This window comes from Eptatretus burgeri, chromosome 17 (assembly GCF_056783735.1).
Source record: "Eptatretus burgeri isolate ZD-2024b chromosome 17, Ebu_testis_v1, whole genome shotgun sequence".
In the NCBI taxonomy this organism is placed as follows: domain Eukaryota; kingdom Metazoa; phylum Chordata; class Myxini; order Myxiniformes; family Myxinidae; genus Eptatretus; species Eptatretus burgeri.
In genome coordinates this window covers 47,827,963-47,847,059 of record NC_140977.1, presented here as the reverse complement: position 1 = coordinate 47,847,059, position 19,097 = coordinate 47,827,963, and the positions used below count along the sequence as shown (strand labels likewise).

Sequence of the window (19,097 nt, the reverse complement as noted above, 5' to 3'; positions counted from 1 at the left end):
ATGAAACTTGGTGGATGAGTTGGTAGGTGACAAGAAGAAGTCGATTATATTTTGGAGGTCCGGATCCAGATCCGGCCTATCTGGACCAGTGTATCCGGATCCAGATCCGGTCTGTCCGTTTTACGTACACAATACATAAACTGTTCAGCATGGCGGAGGTATGCGCTCATAACAAGTGCCGTTCTAGTTTTCTTTTGCTTCTGTTGTGACTGCTTAATGGAATTTACATTGTGTGGAAAATACTGTAATGTGTCTGAGTCTTGATAGATCACAGTTTTCCAAAGCAACTTCACCCCAAGAATAACCGAATGGCCTGAATGGCTTAAATCAAACTGGTTGTGAAAATGGTCATGTGGCCAGTTTAAACAAATGTTTACTACCTTGGATGGTGGAAAATGTCCCACCAAGAGGACAGAGCAAGAAGGCTGGTATCGAACACGTCGCACGCCCCAAAAAACCGGTATCGAACGTTCTCAACATTTCTCGGACATGCATTTACCAATCTTGATCAAACTGGGCACACAGATAAAGAATGACGGATTACGTAAGCATGTCATTTTTTCCCCCAGATCAGATCTAAGATGGCCCACTGTTGGCCATTTTGTTACTTAAATGTGTCGCCAACTATTTCTCAGACATGCATGGTCCAATTTTGTTCAAACGTGGCACAAGGACAGTACACGATGGAATACAATTGCCACTAACTTTATTTTGCGATCTGATCAAAGATGGCCAACTGGTAGACCAAAGATGGCCTTTTAACTGCGTACAGAAAAATTACGAAAACAACGGGGGCGATGACATTTTATATCTTTTTTCCTTGTTTTATTTGAATTGAGTTATATACTTGAGCACTGTAGAATACAAATTGCCTTCTTGTCACTTCCAAGAACCTCCAGTTTTGCAATAGTTGGACATGCTAAATAAGGTGGTGCATAAGACGCTGCTTCAATAGCGCTAAACTTCTGGAATTTTTTGTTTAAACGACGTTTATAATTTCTATTTTATTTCAGTTGAAGTACTGTACAGTCGTGGCCAAAAATATTGGCATCTTTGCACTTTTTTCAAATAATGCCCCATTTCTTGCAAAAAATTGTTGAAAATAAAAAATATATTTTGGTATCCACATGTATTTCATTGGTTTGCAGTGGAACAAAACAAAAGAAGCTGAAAATAATTACAAAATCTTCGCTTCTTCTGCACAGAAATCCTAAAATGGCCTGGACAATATTATTGGCACCTTTTAGAAGCAGCTGATTCTCCTTTACTTTAGAATTGAACTCACCCGTGGTGAGTTGCAGGTGCCCACAATATAAAAATCATTAATTCAACCAGATTGAATGGAGAAAAGGAGTCATTCTGCTGTTTTGTGTCACTGTGTGTACCAAAATGAGCATGGACAAAAGAAAGAAACCAGAGAATTGTCTGAGGTCAGACACAAGATTGTAGCCAAGCATGGACAATCTCAAGGCTACAAGTCCATCTCCAGAAACTTTGATGTTCCTGTGTCCACCATACGCAATGTTATCAGGAAGTTTAAGGCCCATGGCACTGCAGTCAACCTACCTGGACTTGGCTGCAAGAGAAAACTTGATCGAAGATTGCAGCGAAGGAGTGTTTGAATGGTGGAGAAAGCACCTTGATCAACTGCCAAACAAATTCAAGCTGACCTTCAGACATAAGGTACGACAGTTTCAATTCGCACCATCTGTCGCCAACTCAATGAAAGGGGGTTCTCTGGTAGAAGACCCCACTGCTGAGAGAGAGAGAGACATTAAAAAAAACCTGACTGGAGTTTGTCAAAACACACCTGAGCAAGCTAAAATCCTTTTGGGAGAATGTCCTGTGGACAGATGAGACCAAATTAGAGATTTTTGGTAAAGCACATCATCACTATGTTTACAGAAAACAAAATGAAGCCTTCAAAGAAATGAACACTTTCTCTACTGTCAAACATGGAGGAGGTTCAGTGATGTTTTGGGGTTGCTGTGCTGCCTCTGGCACTGGGTGCCTTGAATGTGTGCATGGCATCATGAAATCAGGAGATTACCAAGGCATTTTGGAGCTCAATGTTCAACCCATTGTCAGAAAGCTGGGTCTTCGTCATAGGTCATGAGTCTTCCAGCAGGACAGTGACCCCAAAAGCACTTCAAAAAGCATCCAGGAATGGTTCAAGACAAAACACTGGACTGTTCAAAAGTGGCCAGAAATGAGGCCAGATCTGTGGGGGTCCACAGGAGCCCATTTAACACCTGTGGGGAGATCTGAAAACAGCAGTTGGGAGAAGGCTTCCTTCAAATCTGGGAGAATTGGAGCAGTTTGCACAAGAAGCATGGGCCAACAGTAGAGAGGAGTAGGAAGCTCATTCATTGCTCTAGGAAGCACTTGACTGCAGGTATTTTGTCCAAAGGCTGTGCTACCAAATATTGTTACGGATTTGGAAACCTTGTGCACACAGAGAGTCAGAGTCCCTAAGCTTAGTTATTTCGATAAGTATGTGTTTACAGTTAGAATCCCCCCTTTGTCTAATGGGAATTACATGTGTGCGCTACAAATTATTGTATAGTCAGGTTTATTAGATCTTTTAACAACAACTACTGCTACATCAGCTACAACAACGACAATGACAACAACAGTGCGCCGTCCTGCACTCGACCCGGTCGCCATTACGTACGTGTTTTTGGCTGAGGACGTGGGCTTTCTCTACTCAAGGCTACAAGTCCATCTCCAGAAACCTTGATGTTCCTGTGTCCACCATATGCAATGTTATCAGGAAGTTTAAGGCCCATGGCATTGCAGCCAACCTCCCTGGACGTGGCTGCAAGAGAAAACTTGATTGAAGATTGCAGCGAAGGAGTGTTTGAATGGTGGAGAAAGCACCATTCAACCTACCCCACTAACCCAACCCCACTTCGTCGCCTCAGGTCAAAGCTCCGCTCCGAGGAGGAGCAGAGAGTGTTTCCTCCAGCCAATGAGTGGAGGGCGAGCACCACATGCACGCCCCAGCCAATCGGGAGGCCGCCATGAGTCGCCTGACAACCCACCGTCCAATCAGGAGGCGAGTGGTGGGGGAGAAGAAACCCCTCCCTCCTCAAGAGGAGGAGTGTGGTTGGCTGGACCAGCGTTGAGGAGATAGTGATCGTGGCGATTGCGGCGTGGTCTGTGGTTGTCTGGACCAGCGTTCAGGAGACGATGATCGTGGCGATTGCGGCGTGGTCTGTGGTTGTCTGGACCAGCGTTCGGCAGACGGTGATCGTGGCGATTGTGACGCAGTCTGTGGTTGTCGACGAGCGTTCTGCAGACGGTCGTGGTTATGGCTGGAGCGGTCTGATACAGTGGTGATCGTGGTTGAGCGGCCTCGTTCATGGGCCGTGGACTTCATGTCGTGGGTTCGAGTCCCACGGTGTTGGTTTTGGAGTCGGTGTGGCCGCACAAAGCGGACAGGTACCGGGGCGTGGCTTGACCAAAAATAGACCCATGAGGTCCATTTTGTGTGTGTGTGTGTGTGTGTGTGTGTGTGTGTGTGTGTGTGTGTGTGTGTGTGTGTGTGTGTGTGTGTGTGTGTGTGTGTGGAGCTGTCCTGTAAGTAGAATTGTGCAAGTGCTTTCCTTTGCTTGTACATTGCCTGCCTTTTATTCGTAATAACTCTGTTCCCCTCCCCGATTATTCCTTGTAAAATAAACTCCTGTTAAATGAACCAGTTCGTTTTCTGTGCTTTCCTTCATTGGCCTAGCATGGTGCGGGTTTGAAAATTAGCAAGGCCGTTCGTGCCGTAAATTGTTCATTTGGTCCGGCGCAGCTTTGGTAACTTCCGCTCGGTTACGCTGGATCCGAGTCGGTGATAGCGACTCGATTCGGACAAAGTCGGCCGAGGGTGTGGTTTCCCCAGTAGGTGGACGACGTGGGTATTTAGGTATAATGAAATTAGGCAATTAACCCTACCCCACGCCGTCAAAATATTGGCTACCACGGTCCGCTCAGGGACCCGTGAACTCTCGGACTTATCCGAGAGTCACGACCTAAATTCCAGGTGTTCAGGGGGAGAGGACTCTACTGCTTCACCTAGTGGTCGTTTATCGCCGCCGAACCCCGGCCCACAACAATATAAAGTTGAGGGTGTTAATAAATGTCAATGCCATTTCTGTTTATTTTCTGATTTAAAAGGATCTATTAAGTTCTGAATCAAAAACAAAGGTTCTGTAATAAGTGAAATAAAGAATTGTGGAGATAAAATACTTTCGTCAATTTCAACTTGTTTTTGGAGAAAATTGTGAGTTATTTGATAAAAGTGCAACGGTGCCAATATTTTTGGCCACGACTGTATTTACTCAAACACTGCGCGTCGTGACATGTTCTATGAACTTTCTCGCTGGACCTATTTTCATTCTCTTTAGGCCTATTTTAATTGTTTATCACATATGAGATTTCAATATTTTTGGGGTAACCAGTAGCTCCATGCCTTGGGTTAAAAACAAAAACATAGTGGTAATACACCTGGGCACTCACCTGGTAGCGGTTGGATAAGATAACTAGGGAACCACCGGTTGGCATGGACGACCCACAAAATATGTAATGGAGGAGAAAGCAAATACCTATGGATTTATTTTTTAATGCCATGAACAAACTTTGGTACATCAAAGGTGATATAGGTTGTGGTGAAGTTTCATCAAAATTGTGTGCATGATTTCAGAGAAAAAAGCAAATACCTCTTTTGGTGAGCAGCGCCCCTGTAAAGCCCCCTTTGACCCTGTGGATTTTTTTAATGGTCTGAATAAGCTTTGGAACATCATGGTTGATGAAGGTTTTCGGGAATTTTCATCAGAATTGTGTATGTCCTTTCTGAGAAGAAAGCAAATACCTCTTTAGGGAAGGCAACCCCCCCACCCACCTCCCCCACCATAAACTCCCTCCATAGACCCCCTCATACCCCAATCTTTCTTAATTTTTTTTTCAATGCAGTGTACAACAATTGGTACGTCATGGGTGATGAAGGTTGTGGTAAATTTCATCGAAATCGTATGTGTAGTTTCAGAGAAGTTGCAAGTATTTGTGGACGGATTGACGGACGCATGTGTCATCCCATAAGCTCCCTGTAACTATGTTCCAGGTGAGCTAACAAGAGGCTGCCAGAAGCTGAACGTCTTGGGTTAAAAATGGTTGAGGGGGTGGGGTGGGGGGAATACTTCGCATCGCCTTTTCCTTAAGACTGCGTGGGGTAAAGTTTACGATGAACACTCTAGTTTCACCTGCAACTGTGCCATAGAAGAGCTTACATAAAGAAATGTCGCTGACAAGTTCTTTGCCAATAATATAATAATATATGGGAAAAAAATCCAAAGAACTGTTCTGGACTTCACAAGCCTCAGTATACTCACCTTCTGCAAAGACAAAATTTTCACTCAGGTCTTCCTTCACTTGGAGGCCATTTGAGGTCTGAAGAGCTATACCAGAGAGACATTCAACTTCCACTGGACTCATTTCACCTGCACAAAATCAAATGTAAGCCAAGAGCAGGATTTTGATGATCTAATACAGGTGGTGTTCAGCATTTAAACCCAATAATTTTTACATGGGAATGGTATCAAATTAAAACCCTTCATGCTGTGTGAAACTATTGGCCATTAATAAGGTGGACAGACAGACTGCCCAACATATTACACGACCGGTCAAAAGTTTCAGAACACCCCATTTTTCCAGTTTTTACTGAAATTTAAGCAGTTTAATGTTTCAATGTACTCTGAAGTTAAAGCACAGAACAAATAAACAATTGCAGATAAAAAAGAAATCACGGAATCGTTTTGTTGAACAAAATTTAATCTAAATTTTGACTCATCAAAGTAGCCACCTTTTGCAGGTGCAACAGCCGAACATACTCGTGGCATTCTTTCGACAATGGAAATCAAATATTGTTCAGAAAGTTCTTCCCAACACTGTTACAGAAGTTCCCACAAATGTGTTGCACTTGTAGGTTGCTTTGCTTTCATCCTTCTGTCCAGTTCATCCTAAACCAGCTCGATGGGGTTTCAGTCTGGAGACTGTGCTGGCCATTCCATGATTTGAAGCCTACCATCGTGTTCTTTTCTTCTAAGGTAGTTTTGACATAGCCTGGAGGTATGTTTTGCGTCTTTATCTTGCTGTAGGATGAACAACAACAACAACAACAACAACCTGACCAATTCGGCGTAGACCAGAGGGTATTGCATGGCGCTGCAAAATGCTGTGGTAGCTCTTGTGGTTCAGGGTGCCAGTCACTCTGTGCAAGTGGCCGACTCTGGATCCAGCAAAAGAGCCTCAGATCATCACGCTTCCTCCTCCATGTTTGACAGTTGGTGTCACAGACTGAGGAACCATCCTTTCGCCGACTCGACGGCGTGCAAAAACCCTGCGTGATGAACCGAAGATTTCAAATTTTGATTCATCGGTCCACAAGACCTTCTTCCAGTATACAGTCGTCCACTGGTGGAGATTCATGGCCCAGGCAAGTCTCTTTTTCTTATTTTGCCATCTTAGCAATGGCTTTCTTACTGCCACTCGACCTGTCAAACCTGCAGCTCGAAGTCTTCTCTTCATAGTTGAAACTGAGACTTCCTTACTTTGACCAGTGTTAAGCTGTGTTTGAAGCTGCTGTCCTCTGAGCCCCCTATCACACAAGCTGTTGACTCTCAGAAACTTGTCTTCTGATTGTGTTGTGGCTTTGGGTTTGCCAGACCTCTTCCTGTCAGAGTTTCCTCCAGTTTCCAAGTGCCTTTTGATGGTGTAGGAAACTGTACTCACTGACACCTTGGCTTTTTTTGCAATTTCTCTAAAGGAAAGACCGACTCTTTAAAGGGTTATAATGGTCTGTCTGTCTTCCTTTGTTAATTGTCTTTTTCTCGCCATTATGACAGCAATACACTACTTCCTGCAGTGCAATGTTGTCCAAATAATGATTCAGAGGGTGTAGCAACACAGTCTGTTCCAACACTGCTTTTATACAGACAGAGGGTTTGTAACTCATGAAAAAAAGTTGGGACACCTGTAGGAATTGTTTGCCTCAACTTTCAAGGCTTAATTTACTTCCATTTCTGCAGAACAGCTGCAATTGCTAACCCATTTCTTGCTCCCTGAAAAGCACCTTTTTAACAACTCTGAAATTTACATTATTTTTCAGTTTTTGGTAACATAAACTTTTTTTTAACCTCTGGCAGTTTACCACTTAGTTTTGTACCATTTCAGGTTATTCACTGGACTTGAACTGCTTAAACTTCAGTAAAAACTGGAAAAATGGGGGTGTTCTAAAACTTTTGACCGGTAGTGTACATAGAGTACAACTTTTACTCTTACAACACAATATGCATAAAATGGCATGAATACTTTCCACCCACAGTAAATGGCAAATGATTGGTCGTGATATTGAACACGTCCATTTCTTCCATGACACACAACATATAGCATGTCTGGAGAGTCTCTTCCTGTCAGGTAGTTGACCGGGCTGACACTATGCCCCTGAGGTAAGCACACTCTGCTTGAAGCTTTCTAGCCTGGGTTTGAATCCTGACCCAGCTATAAATTGTCATCCTGGTGCTTCACAGGCAGCGTGATTCATCAATGTGTGTGCCGTCCCTCGGATAGACGTCAAACGGGCATCCCACCTGCCAGCATTCGTTGGTGGACATTAAACATCCCATGGTGGCTTTCGCCAAGAGTAGGCTAGCTGTCACCATCACCAGAGCCAAATTCCAAATTCCTGCCCAGACAAGCAGAGGGCATTGCATCAGCGACACAGCCAAGCCCTCAAGCAATGATACAATCCGCAGCTTTGTGCTGCATATGAAAGAGGAGGAGAGGTCACAGAGATTACTCCGAAGATGAAAAGAAAGAGAAAAAGAAAGACAAAGAAATGTGGAGTCAGAACGAGAACCCCCCCACCAGGCCTCACTATGGACCTGCCATTGTGCATTTTGGGGAGGGGAGTGGAGGGGTTTTGCATGTTTGCCAATCTATATATTACTAAAACTCTCATCTTGTATGTATGTATGTATGTTCCCAAAATACAGCCAAAACGTTACAAGATAGCCCAAACATTTTCATGCCACCTTACTCACCATTTTCCTGTGGTGTACATTATCAAGTTTCGTTAAAATTGGGCAATGAAAAAATTATCAAACAAGCAGTCATAGACTGGTACTTGCGAAATCGTCAACTTCACCTCTGACCTTGTCTAATAAAAGCTGTCTCTAGAGAAGGTAGCGACGCAAACCAGAAGTTTTTACGATGATTCTGTACCAAACCATCAAAAATCGTAACGTCGACCGAAGCAAAAATCTCCATTTCTCCACGCAATTATTTAATATTATTTTATCAAAGTCACAAAACCGTAATATTCGGCCATCCACCAACAATCTTTACATAATCCGACGGCTCAGCGAGTCAGGCATGCAACGATAACGTTTATTGGGATAAAAAATGACTTTTACACACCATCTTTATCAAAAACACCGTCAGCTCGCACACGCAAAACCTTTACGTGACTCAACGACACGTCTGCTCGAGCGAGCTGCACCACGTGACGAGCCGTGACGTGGCGAGTGAAATATTTTTTATACTATCTTAAAACGTCTCCAAAACATCCGATTTTTACCAGAATTTCCACAACCGAGTGTTAAGTGTCCTAAGCGATCTCAAAAACCGAAGACAAAACGAAAATCAAAGTTAAAACGAACTCATAACGTCGATCGAAGCAAAAATACTCCATTTCTCCACATGAATTCACAGAATTATGTTTGACCTCACTTTTTCCTTGACCTTTGACTGATTTTGACCAAAATCTAATCAGCGCTAGCCATCACCCTCCTGAATCACGTGGTGTAATTTGACATTGGTAGCTTCTTCCGTTCGAGTTATCGTGCCTACAAACAAACAAACACACACACAAACAAACAAACACACAGAGGACGGAAGTCATCAATATACTTACGAAATCTTTAGATTTCGTAAGTAAAAAATCAATTCCTGATTCAGTCAAGTATTCTTCAGGAGAATTTGATCAATGCAAAAAACCTCAGCGGTATAGTTCGCTGGAGCTATCTTTTTTTTTTTCTCTCTCTTCTTGAAATGATTTATTTTTAAAATCTCAAACATTTAGTATAGACAAAGAACGATTTATTTTTATGCATAAAAGAAACATCCCCATTTTGTTCTAATACTTCCATGTTCATTAATGGTGTTGGCGCAGTGGTTAGGGCAGCGGCTTGGGATCCAAAAGGTCCTGAGTTCAAGCCCCGTTGGGCCACTGAATTAATACACCAGGGGGTTGACTCAGCCTGTCATCCTTCTGAGGTCGGTGAAATGAGTACCAGTATACTGGGCCGGTGTATACCCCGGTTAAAATAGGTGTACCATATCCCTGTGTCGTAAGAGGCGACCAGGGTTGCGTCAGGAAGGGCATCCGGCGTAAAACATGTGCCAAATCACTATGCGGATCATACGGATGATCCGCTGTGGCGACCCCTAACGGGAGCAGCCGAAAGAAGAAGAAGACTTTCATGTTCATTAATAAATAAAATTGTGTTTAGAAGATTACACACAATAATTTCTTCGACTTTCTTTTCTCCGTATTTTTTTTCTTCACATTGACGTGCAATATCAAGTTTCGTTCAAATCGGGCAACGAAAAAAAATTATTTAAAAATCAATTCCCGATTCAGTCAAGTACTCTTCGGGATTATTTTATCAATGCAAACAACCTCAGCAGTATAGTTCGCTGGAGCTATCTTTTTTTTTAATGATTTTTTTTTATCAACCACTGTCACAATGGAAATCCAACGGGTTCACGGGCCGTCTAGTCTTAAATAATTCCGAAAAAAGTATAAGCAACAATAAAAGTATGAACTGCACGTTTCAATAATATCATGAGTACACACAACAGGTATATTCTTCTGAACATTTCATTGGTTGTAGTATCGTTTTGAATCCGACTACAGTGGCCATTTTTGCGAACATACAAAAGCACCTCTGACTCACTTACCGAGTGCTTCAACAAGTGGCTTGAAACACAGTCGATACGAAATGGCTGGCTTTCAAAGCGAGAACAAGCCATTTGCTAACGGAACACACCCTGGGTTAACTCAGATCGGCTGAGTTAACCAGATCAGCTGGTGGTTGTTGTTCTTGTTGTTGTGTTGCCCTGGTCAGTTCTGCTTGAACAGGCCCACGGCACGGAGATAGCCAATCGATCTCCCAGGAGCGACCCAGAGATCCCTCACATATACTGTATGATGTTGTGCTCTCGTCTAAATGGAGCCAGGACTGCGCGGTCTTCCACAATGTTTTGTTGTGTGTGTGGCCGCCTGGCAGAGGTTGTGGGTGTCGTCAGTGGTGTTGCCAAGTCTGTGTGTGCAGTGAAAGAGCTGTGGGTGGTGTCCACAGCGGAGGCATGCAAGGTGAACATGACCGGACGTGGAGAGTTGTTGGTCTGTGTCATGGATGGGTGGAGGTTTACTGCCCAGAATACAGTTTGGGCCTCGTTTGTTGATTGTGTTGATGGTGATGTGGGTGGCACTTGCCATTGGAAGGAACTGTGTACCTCTCATGTACAAGTGATTGTGGTTGTGGTTCTTTGTGTTGTCCTTTCCTGTACCTTTATATATTGTTGTGGGCCAGGGGTCGGTGGCGAGAACGACCACGAGGTGGGGAAAGCTTGTGTTGTCTCCCACCAAACTCCCCGGAATTGTAGGCCATCGCTCGGATAACTCCGTGAGCCGGCGGGTCGTTTAACCGACTGTGGTCGCCAATATCTCAACCACGTAGCGTAGAGTCTATTTGTATATAACCAATTTACCTAATTAACTACGCGATTTCGACTACCAGGGAAACCACGCCCTCGGCACGTCTTGCTCGAACAGGGTCACTCTACCGACTGCGGTAGAGTTCCAACTACCGACTACCAACTCCGGTTCGGGTGCAGCCGAGCGGAAACTGCCAAAGCCGTGCCGACTGGAATGAACGGACTTATCGGGGATAAAACCCCGCCTAAACTCAGATCCGAACCATGCTGGAGAGAGGCAAGAAGGGACGGAAACGAACTGGGGGCATTTCTAACAAGTTTTATTGACAGTAAATGAAGACACAAAGCAAGACTTAACACGAATATGCAAGAAGTATTGACAATGATCCAAAAACACTTATTCAGTTCTACTGAAAGACGGGCCCACATGCAGACACACACACACACACAAATGAAAAGAAACCCAGTCTTTATTGGACCCTCGCAGCCGTGGAGAGAGACAAGCTGGGGGCCAGAGTTCGGTGGTATACCTGACCGTCGGAGGAAGGGGTGCTCCACGATGTGGCACCTGACAATGGATGCTGGTTTGGTCCCCAGTCACACATGTGGGACTCGAGGTTCGTTGTGGAGCTCGGATGGTGAATGGGTGGGGTCCATGGAGGGGGGTCGGGGTCGCTCTTCCCTTTCTCGTAGAGGGCCAGCAGAGACACGTTCGCCGCCTCGACACCCACCAACAACTCTTCAAAAGAACTTTTAAAAGACTCTCCAAGACCCCAAAAAGACTCTGCAAGACCTCGACAAGACCACCTGCCTCAGAGTGCTCGGGAATTTATGGACCTCCCTCAGCGGGGAGGGCCTTTGGTGAACACACCTCACTGTCCGCCTCTGATTGGACAGGTCCTACGGCCCACCTTTCCGGGGCGGGGCCTTGGCCCCTGCCGGAAAACCCCAGCCACTCCTCCATGCGGGCCCACACTCGACGAGTAACAGTATCAACGCTGCAACGGCCCCTGCCAGGAAACACCAGCCAGTCTTCCACGTGGGTTCATACTTGACAAGTAACAGTATCAATGTTGCACAGGCCATCGTGCAAGAGTTACAAAGTTTGTGGAAGGAACATTGGTGGAAGCGGCAAGGAACGGCTGCAAGACCCTGCCTTGGCAAGTCAGAGTGCTTGTAGACAGCAGGTGGGTAGTGGATCATGATGGGGAATGGAATGGTTGTTGGTTGTTCATTGGAGGGTTCGTTGGATGTAAAAATTTAATAACCTAACTAAAAAGAAATCGCAACGCACGCCTTTGATTCTCTCACTAGACAAAAGGAAAGGGATTGACATAACTGACGTTTGGGACATCTGTATGTTGAATGCAAATAGTTTCCAGATCTGTAACAATATTTTTCTATTCCATTGAGAAATATTACTCTGTATATTTTGTGTGCTCGTTCTGTGTCTTTCGAAAGAGATCCTGCTTTGGCAGAATAATAATTTGCAATCGAACCATTGCGTGAAGATGGCAATAGTGCTTCTTCTTTTTCTTCTTCTTCAAACTTGGAAAGAGGCTTTTAAATTAGGCAACTTAGTGACCAAATTTTTCTCCAAGTAAATTGATTATTAACTTTACAACCAAGTAAGCCACTGTAGCCAGATTCAATATGATACTACCTTTCCAACAGAACCATTTTTATTATTCTATGAGAACATAAGCCATTTAGTTGGAGAAACTCGGCTCCTATTATATATCGATTATAGAATGAAAGGCCTGAAATTAAACTTTGCACTCTCGAGTAACTGATTAATCGCGACGATTTCCTGTGAATGACATTGTTGTATTGTAATGTGAACAGTGTTGTGACGAGCTGTATCTGTCAATGCAGCTGAGATTGAGGTTGTGCATCCCCATGCAAATTATTTGCATATGTTTGATTCTAACTCTTCCATTAGCCTCGATCACGTAAAAGAAAAGAAAATAAAAAAACATTTGCAAACTTATCTGAGTCCCGAGCTGATCCAGGCCGAGGCAAATTTTTGCCAAAATTACCGAGCCGGATCTGAACCGAGTTTTTGCTACTAAGCCCCAGCAATATTATGGGTTTTATTTTTAAATTAGTATGTGCTGTCCCAAGACTTTTGCATATAAAAGGGAAAAATTAAGTCTGTAACCAAATTCAGTAACTACCCATCAGACCATTCCCATCATCCAATATCATTTCCTTCAACGTGTACAATGTTATTTTGAATTCTTACCTTTTGAGAGAGAATCATCTGTGGGTTCAGGTTCCACCTTCACCACCAAAATAGAATCTGTAAAAAAAACCACACAAAACCTGATTTTTACCATCACTTCACAAACTTGCATGACATATATTCCACGAGAGGGGAGAGGGGAGAGAGAGACTTGACTTTTGTATGCTTTTATTATAAAAGTATCAAAACACACCAGAAAAAGCACACTCCATAAAAACAAATCCAAACGATTTTACAGCAAAAATAAATTTAACTAAAGCAAGGGTGTCTGTTCATGTCAAAACCACCACAGAATAATACAATAAATACATATATGCAAAAAGTAAGTGTAAGTACTTTCCACTTTTACAAACAGATTCCATCACGAAAAGAAACTCAAAACCTCATCAGTGTACCACTGATCACCCACAATATCCAGGCACAAAAGATAAGCCTGCTCCATTTTTACTCGTGCCGAAACCATACCTTTAAAGCACAAAAGCACATTTGCATTTTTCCCCTTCAATTTTGCTTTCCTGGTTTTGTAAATTGCCAGTTTAGCAATGCCCAACAGAAAAGATAAAAACGAGAGGACTGATTTACTTTTATAATTCCCCCCAATTCCATAAATAAAGACTGGAAAGGAAAAAAACAAAATTAAATTTATAGAAAAGCTGTTGAAGGAAGAGAAAGAGGGGTACCAATCTCTTACATTCAATAAAAACGTGGGCAACATTTTCAATCAAATAACAAAAAGGACAAGAAATGAGAACAGAATAATTAAACTTCCGGAGTAATGTCTGTGTGACCAGAGCTTGATGAGCTAGTCTCCAATTCAGGTCTTCAGTTTGCCCAAGAGTTGGAGAACTATACATTTTGTTCCACACTGGAGTTTAAAAAAGCTCCAGTAGTTAAGGTCTCATTCCACTGATTTTTCAACAGTCTTGTAAAACCAGGTATACATGCTTCCAGATATATGTTGTAGATGCCGTTTTCCCCATGACGTGAAACACACCAATTTCCTCTAAGTTTGAGGAGAACACACCCTCTTGTTTCTTTGAGGCAATTTGAAGTTCAGGGAAATAGAGACGCGAGTCAACCACTTCATCCACCTCAGTCCACCCAATGTTTAGTCTATGAAAGGTTTAAATTACTGCTTTCAAGACATTTTCCACAATACGAGCACAACGAACACCAGTTTTTAATGAAAGTGAGCTTACAGGTAGCCAGGCATTCAAGGATGGCTGCAACAGTTCTCGCACTCTGTTTATTCCAACACTGGTGAAACAATGCATAAACGACCTGGAGGTTGAAATTCTAGAGAATAAAGGATTCCTAACTAATGGCTCATGTACAAACTTTTGGGCATCGTATGATACCTCCAAACGTTGCACTCCGAGGACTTGCCAAGCATTCAAAAGGCTCTGATGAAAACTTGGGAGCTGAGACATGTCAACGTGTTGCAGGTCGACGAGGAAAAGTTCACGGTCATATTTCAGACCTTCCACTTTCTGCAAACAGGCGTTTGTGAGAGGTCGCCAAGGAACACACTCATTGTACAGTAGGCACTTGATCGTGGAAATTCCGAATGCCATTATCGGACTTGGGATATGCATCAGATTTTGACCACCTGCATTTTGGGGTCTGCAGACCACGTCTGGGCCCAGCCAATGGTGGCCACCCCAGAAAAAAATCAGTCAGAACCCTCTGAATGCCTGTGACCAAGTATCTCGGAGGTTCAAGTGGGATAACTCTATGTCAAATAAATGGAACCACCAGGTTGTTTATGATTGACACCCGTGTCTAAAGCGAGAGAAGTTGGTACAATCTTCTCCACCTTGCCAGTTTCAATTTAATTTTTTCTAGGAAGTTCTCCCAATTTTTTTGTTCATACACTTCAATTCCTAGAAATAAGCCTAAATATTTAAACCCCTCACTACTCCACTGTATTCCTCCTGGTAAAACAGGCAGGGACGAGGAAGGCGATCTGGGGCCCACCCAAAAAGCTACACTTTTTTCCAATTTACCCTTGCAGTAGAAGCAAGCTCAAACTGGGTAAGGCAACGAGAGACCTCAGAAACATCCTTTTGATTTGCAATAGCAACACAAATATCATCAGAGTAGGGTAAGAATACTGATTCTGGCTCACTTTTCCCCATGTAAATGAATGGGGGATTTTCAGCGATTCCCTTTTTTTTCCCTAAAAATAAACCCCCTTTTTATCCCAAGGTATATTTATTTGTCTCCCCTTTTAACCTGGAGGTTGAACCTCATTGAATTGAACACCTGGGGGTTGAACAGCTCACTCATTGAACCTATAAAGATTTGTTCATTCTCAAATTCCTTCAATAGTTTAATTTTCTTTGCACAATAATCCCCATCTAAAATATTGATAAACAAAACATTTGAATCTTTATATTTTTTAAGATACCCCTTTTGTGCCATTACGAAATGATAAACTTCTCTTAATGCTCTTGTTTGACCACCTCCTGAGCCACAGGTTATTTTTTTGTTAAGCCCCGCCCACTTTTCTTTAAGCCCCGCCCACTTTTGCTAAGCCCCGCCCACTTTCCACAAGGTATTCAATAAGCCCCGCCCACTTTTCTTTAAGCCCCGCCCACTTTTGCTAAGCTCCACCCACTTTTTGTGAGGTATTTTTTCTAAGCCACGCCCACTTTTCTAAGCCCCGCCCACTTTGCTAAGCTCCGCCCACTTTTCATGAGGTATTTTTTCTAAGCCACGCCCACTTTTCCTAAGCCCCGCCCACTTTTGCTAAGCCCCGCCCACTCTTACATCATTTCCAGTTCATCTCTGACTCACAAAGAAATCACTAGAAAATTACAGGATGTTATGGTTTTGAAAAATTTCCCAATGAAGGCTTGCCTAGGCTTGCCCATGGAATTTCCAAAGGAAACCACACCCACCAGTCTTTCTCTATAAAAGCTTCAAGCCCAGGCTCCATTTTAAACATTTGTTTTTGCTGGCAATGGTGTGCTGTGTGCTTGTCTGGAACTCTCTGTCTTGTATGGAACTAAACCTTCAAGTTGATGAACTGGATTCAAACCTCTTATCTATTGAGGTAAGATTTTTATTTTCCTATTTTCAAACTTTGATTGAAGCAAACTCATTTAATAATTAAATAACTTAATTAATACACTATTATTTTCTCTCACAGGAAATTGTATCTGAAATACAAAATGAAAATACTGCTTTTGCTACAACTTGGGGGGAAATTGTTGGTTTGGTTGAAGACCTTATGAGCGACCAAGACCTTGAGTGGGATGACTTTGGTGTTCCTTGGAACTCTCTGTCTTGTATGGAACTAAACCTTCAAGTTGATGAACTGGATTCAAACCTCTTATCTGTTGAGGTAAGATTTTTATTTTCCTATTTTCAAACTTTGATTGAAGCATACTCATTTAATAATTAAATAACTTAATTAATACATTATTATTTTCTCTCACAGGAAATTGTATCTGAAATACAAAATGAAAATACTGCTTTTGCTACAACTTGGAGCGAAATTGTTGACTTGGTTGAAGACCTTATGAGCGACCAAGACCTTGAGTGGGATGACTTTGGTGTTCCTTGGAACTCTCTGTCTTGTATGGAACTAAACCTTCAAGTTGATGAACTGGATTCAAACCTCTTATCTGTTGAGGTAAGATTTTTATTTTCCTATTTTCAAACTTTGATTGAAGCATACTCATTTAATAATTAAATAACTTAATTAATACATTATTATTTTCTCTCACAGGAAATTGTATCTGAAATACAAAATGAAAATACTGCTTTTGCTACAACTTGGGGCGAAATTGTTGGCTTGGTTGAACACCTTATGAGCGACCAAGACCCACAGAACGAGTTCGTCCTTGATGACCCAACCAAAGAGTTATACCTTGGAGACCAGCAAAATCCTGAAAAAGAGTTTTACAGCAATAGTACTCATTGTGAGTTATCAAGACAATACCCACTGAACAAGTTATACGTTGATGAGCCAGAATACAAGTTTTACCTTGGAGACTCACAAATTTTGAAAAAATCAGTAAATGAGTTCTGCCTTGATGGTTTAAATAACTACCTTGGAGACTCAGGAAAAGGGTTCTGCCAAGATGGTTCTAAATATGGGAACTACCTTGGAGACTCACAAATTTTGAAAAAATCAGTAAATGAGTTCTGCCTTGATGGTTTAAATAACTACCTTGGAGACTTGGAAAGTTGGGGTTATTTTGAAGACTTGAAATGCTACCACTCTTTGGGATTTAAACCTATCAAGAAAGTTCTTACTCCCTCTTTCTACGTCATCAAACCTTAAAAGCCTTAAAAGACACCCTTCAGGCCTTTTAAGGCCTGAAAGCCTTAAAAGACAGAATTGGAAGAAGAGAAAAAAAAAAAAAAACGTAAAATATATATATAAATATATAGGTGGAAATCTCATGTTGAAAAAGACTGTGTTGGGTGAGGATTGAGTTGGGGTTGAGATTTTGAATGTGAGGGTTGGGACACACACACACATACACATCAACAAACAAAAGTTAAGCCTTGACTATTCAGTTGAGGATTCTGTGTTTGGGGTTCACAGATGTAAGAACGTCCACCCCTTGACACACATTATATACTGTTATACACCTCGGACTTGGCCCTCGAGTGTCCACAACGGTGTATAGTAGGAGGGAGTGAAGCGCCAACCTATTGCTCCCATTGCACACACACACACACACACACACACAAACAAAAGTTAAGCCTTGACTATTCAGTTGAGGATTCTGTGTTTGGGGTTCACAGATGTAAGAACGTCCACCCCTTGACACACATTATATACTGTTATACACCTCGGACTTGGCCCTCGAGTGTCCACAAAGGTGTATTATCTGCTTAGTTTTGTCTTTTGTAATTCCTGTGAATAAAATGAACCTAAAATCTCTTCCCCTTCCAAATCATATATTTTTATAAGTCCAAGGAACTGTATCTATTACATCAACAATTTTAAAAAGTTATTTCGTCCATCGTTCAGTAAAACCCTTTTCAAAATGAGATTTCCACCTATATATTCTTACGATATCACCAACTTTGAACTTAGGTTTTCTGACATTAATCTCTTTTTCATATTTTAATTTTGTAAATGTTTCTGATGGTTTCATATTTGTTGACGTGTGAATCGTGTCATTATACTTATCCACAATATCCTGAATAAAAGATGACCATTGTTGTGAACCGAGTTGTGTGAATTTTTTATATAGTCTCTCTTTTAAGGTACGATTAAAACGTTCAACAACAACTGCCTTCCCTTCATTAAAGGTACTGTATAATGTAATAGTTATTTTTTAGAAAATTCATAAATGTCTTGTTATAAAACTCTCTACCCTCATCAGTCCACAATTTTTTAGGTTTTCTCTTACTTTTATTAAATATCTGTTGAAAAGCTAACATAAGAGTATTACCTGTTTTGTTTTTTAAAGGGACAACCCACGCATATCGACTCCTCAAATCAATAACGGTTAAAGCATACTTGTACCCCTTATCATTATTGAGTTCAATCAAATCAGCAGACCAGATATAATCAACTTCCTTGGAATAAACTTTCCTTCTCTGAAACTTTGTGAATATTGGTTTATGTAATTCATCAGCTAATTGCTCTTCAGTCTTAATGGCATCATTAGAGCCTATAAGTTTTTTGAATTTCCAAGTCCAAGTTTCAATTTAGCACTAATCATCTTCTTCACGATGAACCTATCAACTTTTTCTCTCAAGGTTGGATTTTGTATCAGAGACAAATTATACAACATTTCTCTATCGGCTTCATGCTTTTCTTCCAACGTTGTGGTATTCCCATAATCAATATCGTGTCTCATGCACACTTCATCAACTCTATTGATTGGTTTACTCCAGGATTTAGGATTGTCTGCCTCATCTAATCTTTTATCCAAGTTTGTGCCTGGACCACAGAAAGAATACCCTGGAAGATGTAATTCCCCTGGTATTCCAGTAGTTGTAAATTTACTTCCTGATAAAAACTTTTGTATATCTCCTCCGAGTTTGTGTTTGGAGATAAATTGATTTTTTTTTTGAACCACACACCGAACATATACCTTTTTGTATAACCCTGTTA

The 19,097-nt window shown here is 41.9% G+C and overlaps 1 protein-coding gene across 1 annotated transcript in view; it reads right to left on the bottom strand.

Moving 5' to 3' along the window:
- Positions 1 to 19,097, bottom strand: part of LOC147010014 (uncharacterized) — a 104,629-nt gene that overhangs the window by 63,260 nt on the left and 22,272 nt on the right. The window contains exons 2-3 of the mRNA XM_085861222.1: positions 13,010 to 13,066; positions 5,376 to 5,483 (exon numbers count right to left, since the gene is read on the bottom strand). Of these exons, the coding sequence (XP_085717348.1) occupies positions 5,376 to 5,483; positions 13,010 to 13,066 (165 nt within the window). The remainder of the gene's footprint in view (positions 1 to 5,375; positions 5,484 to 13,009; positions 13,067 to 19,097) is intronic.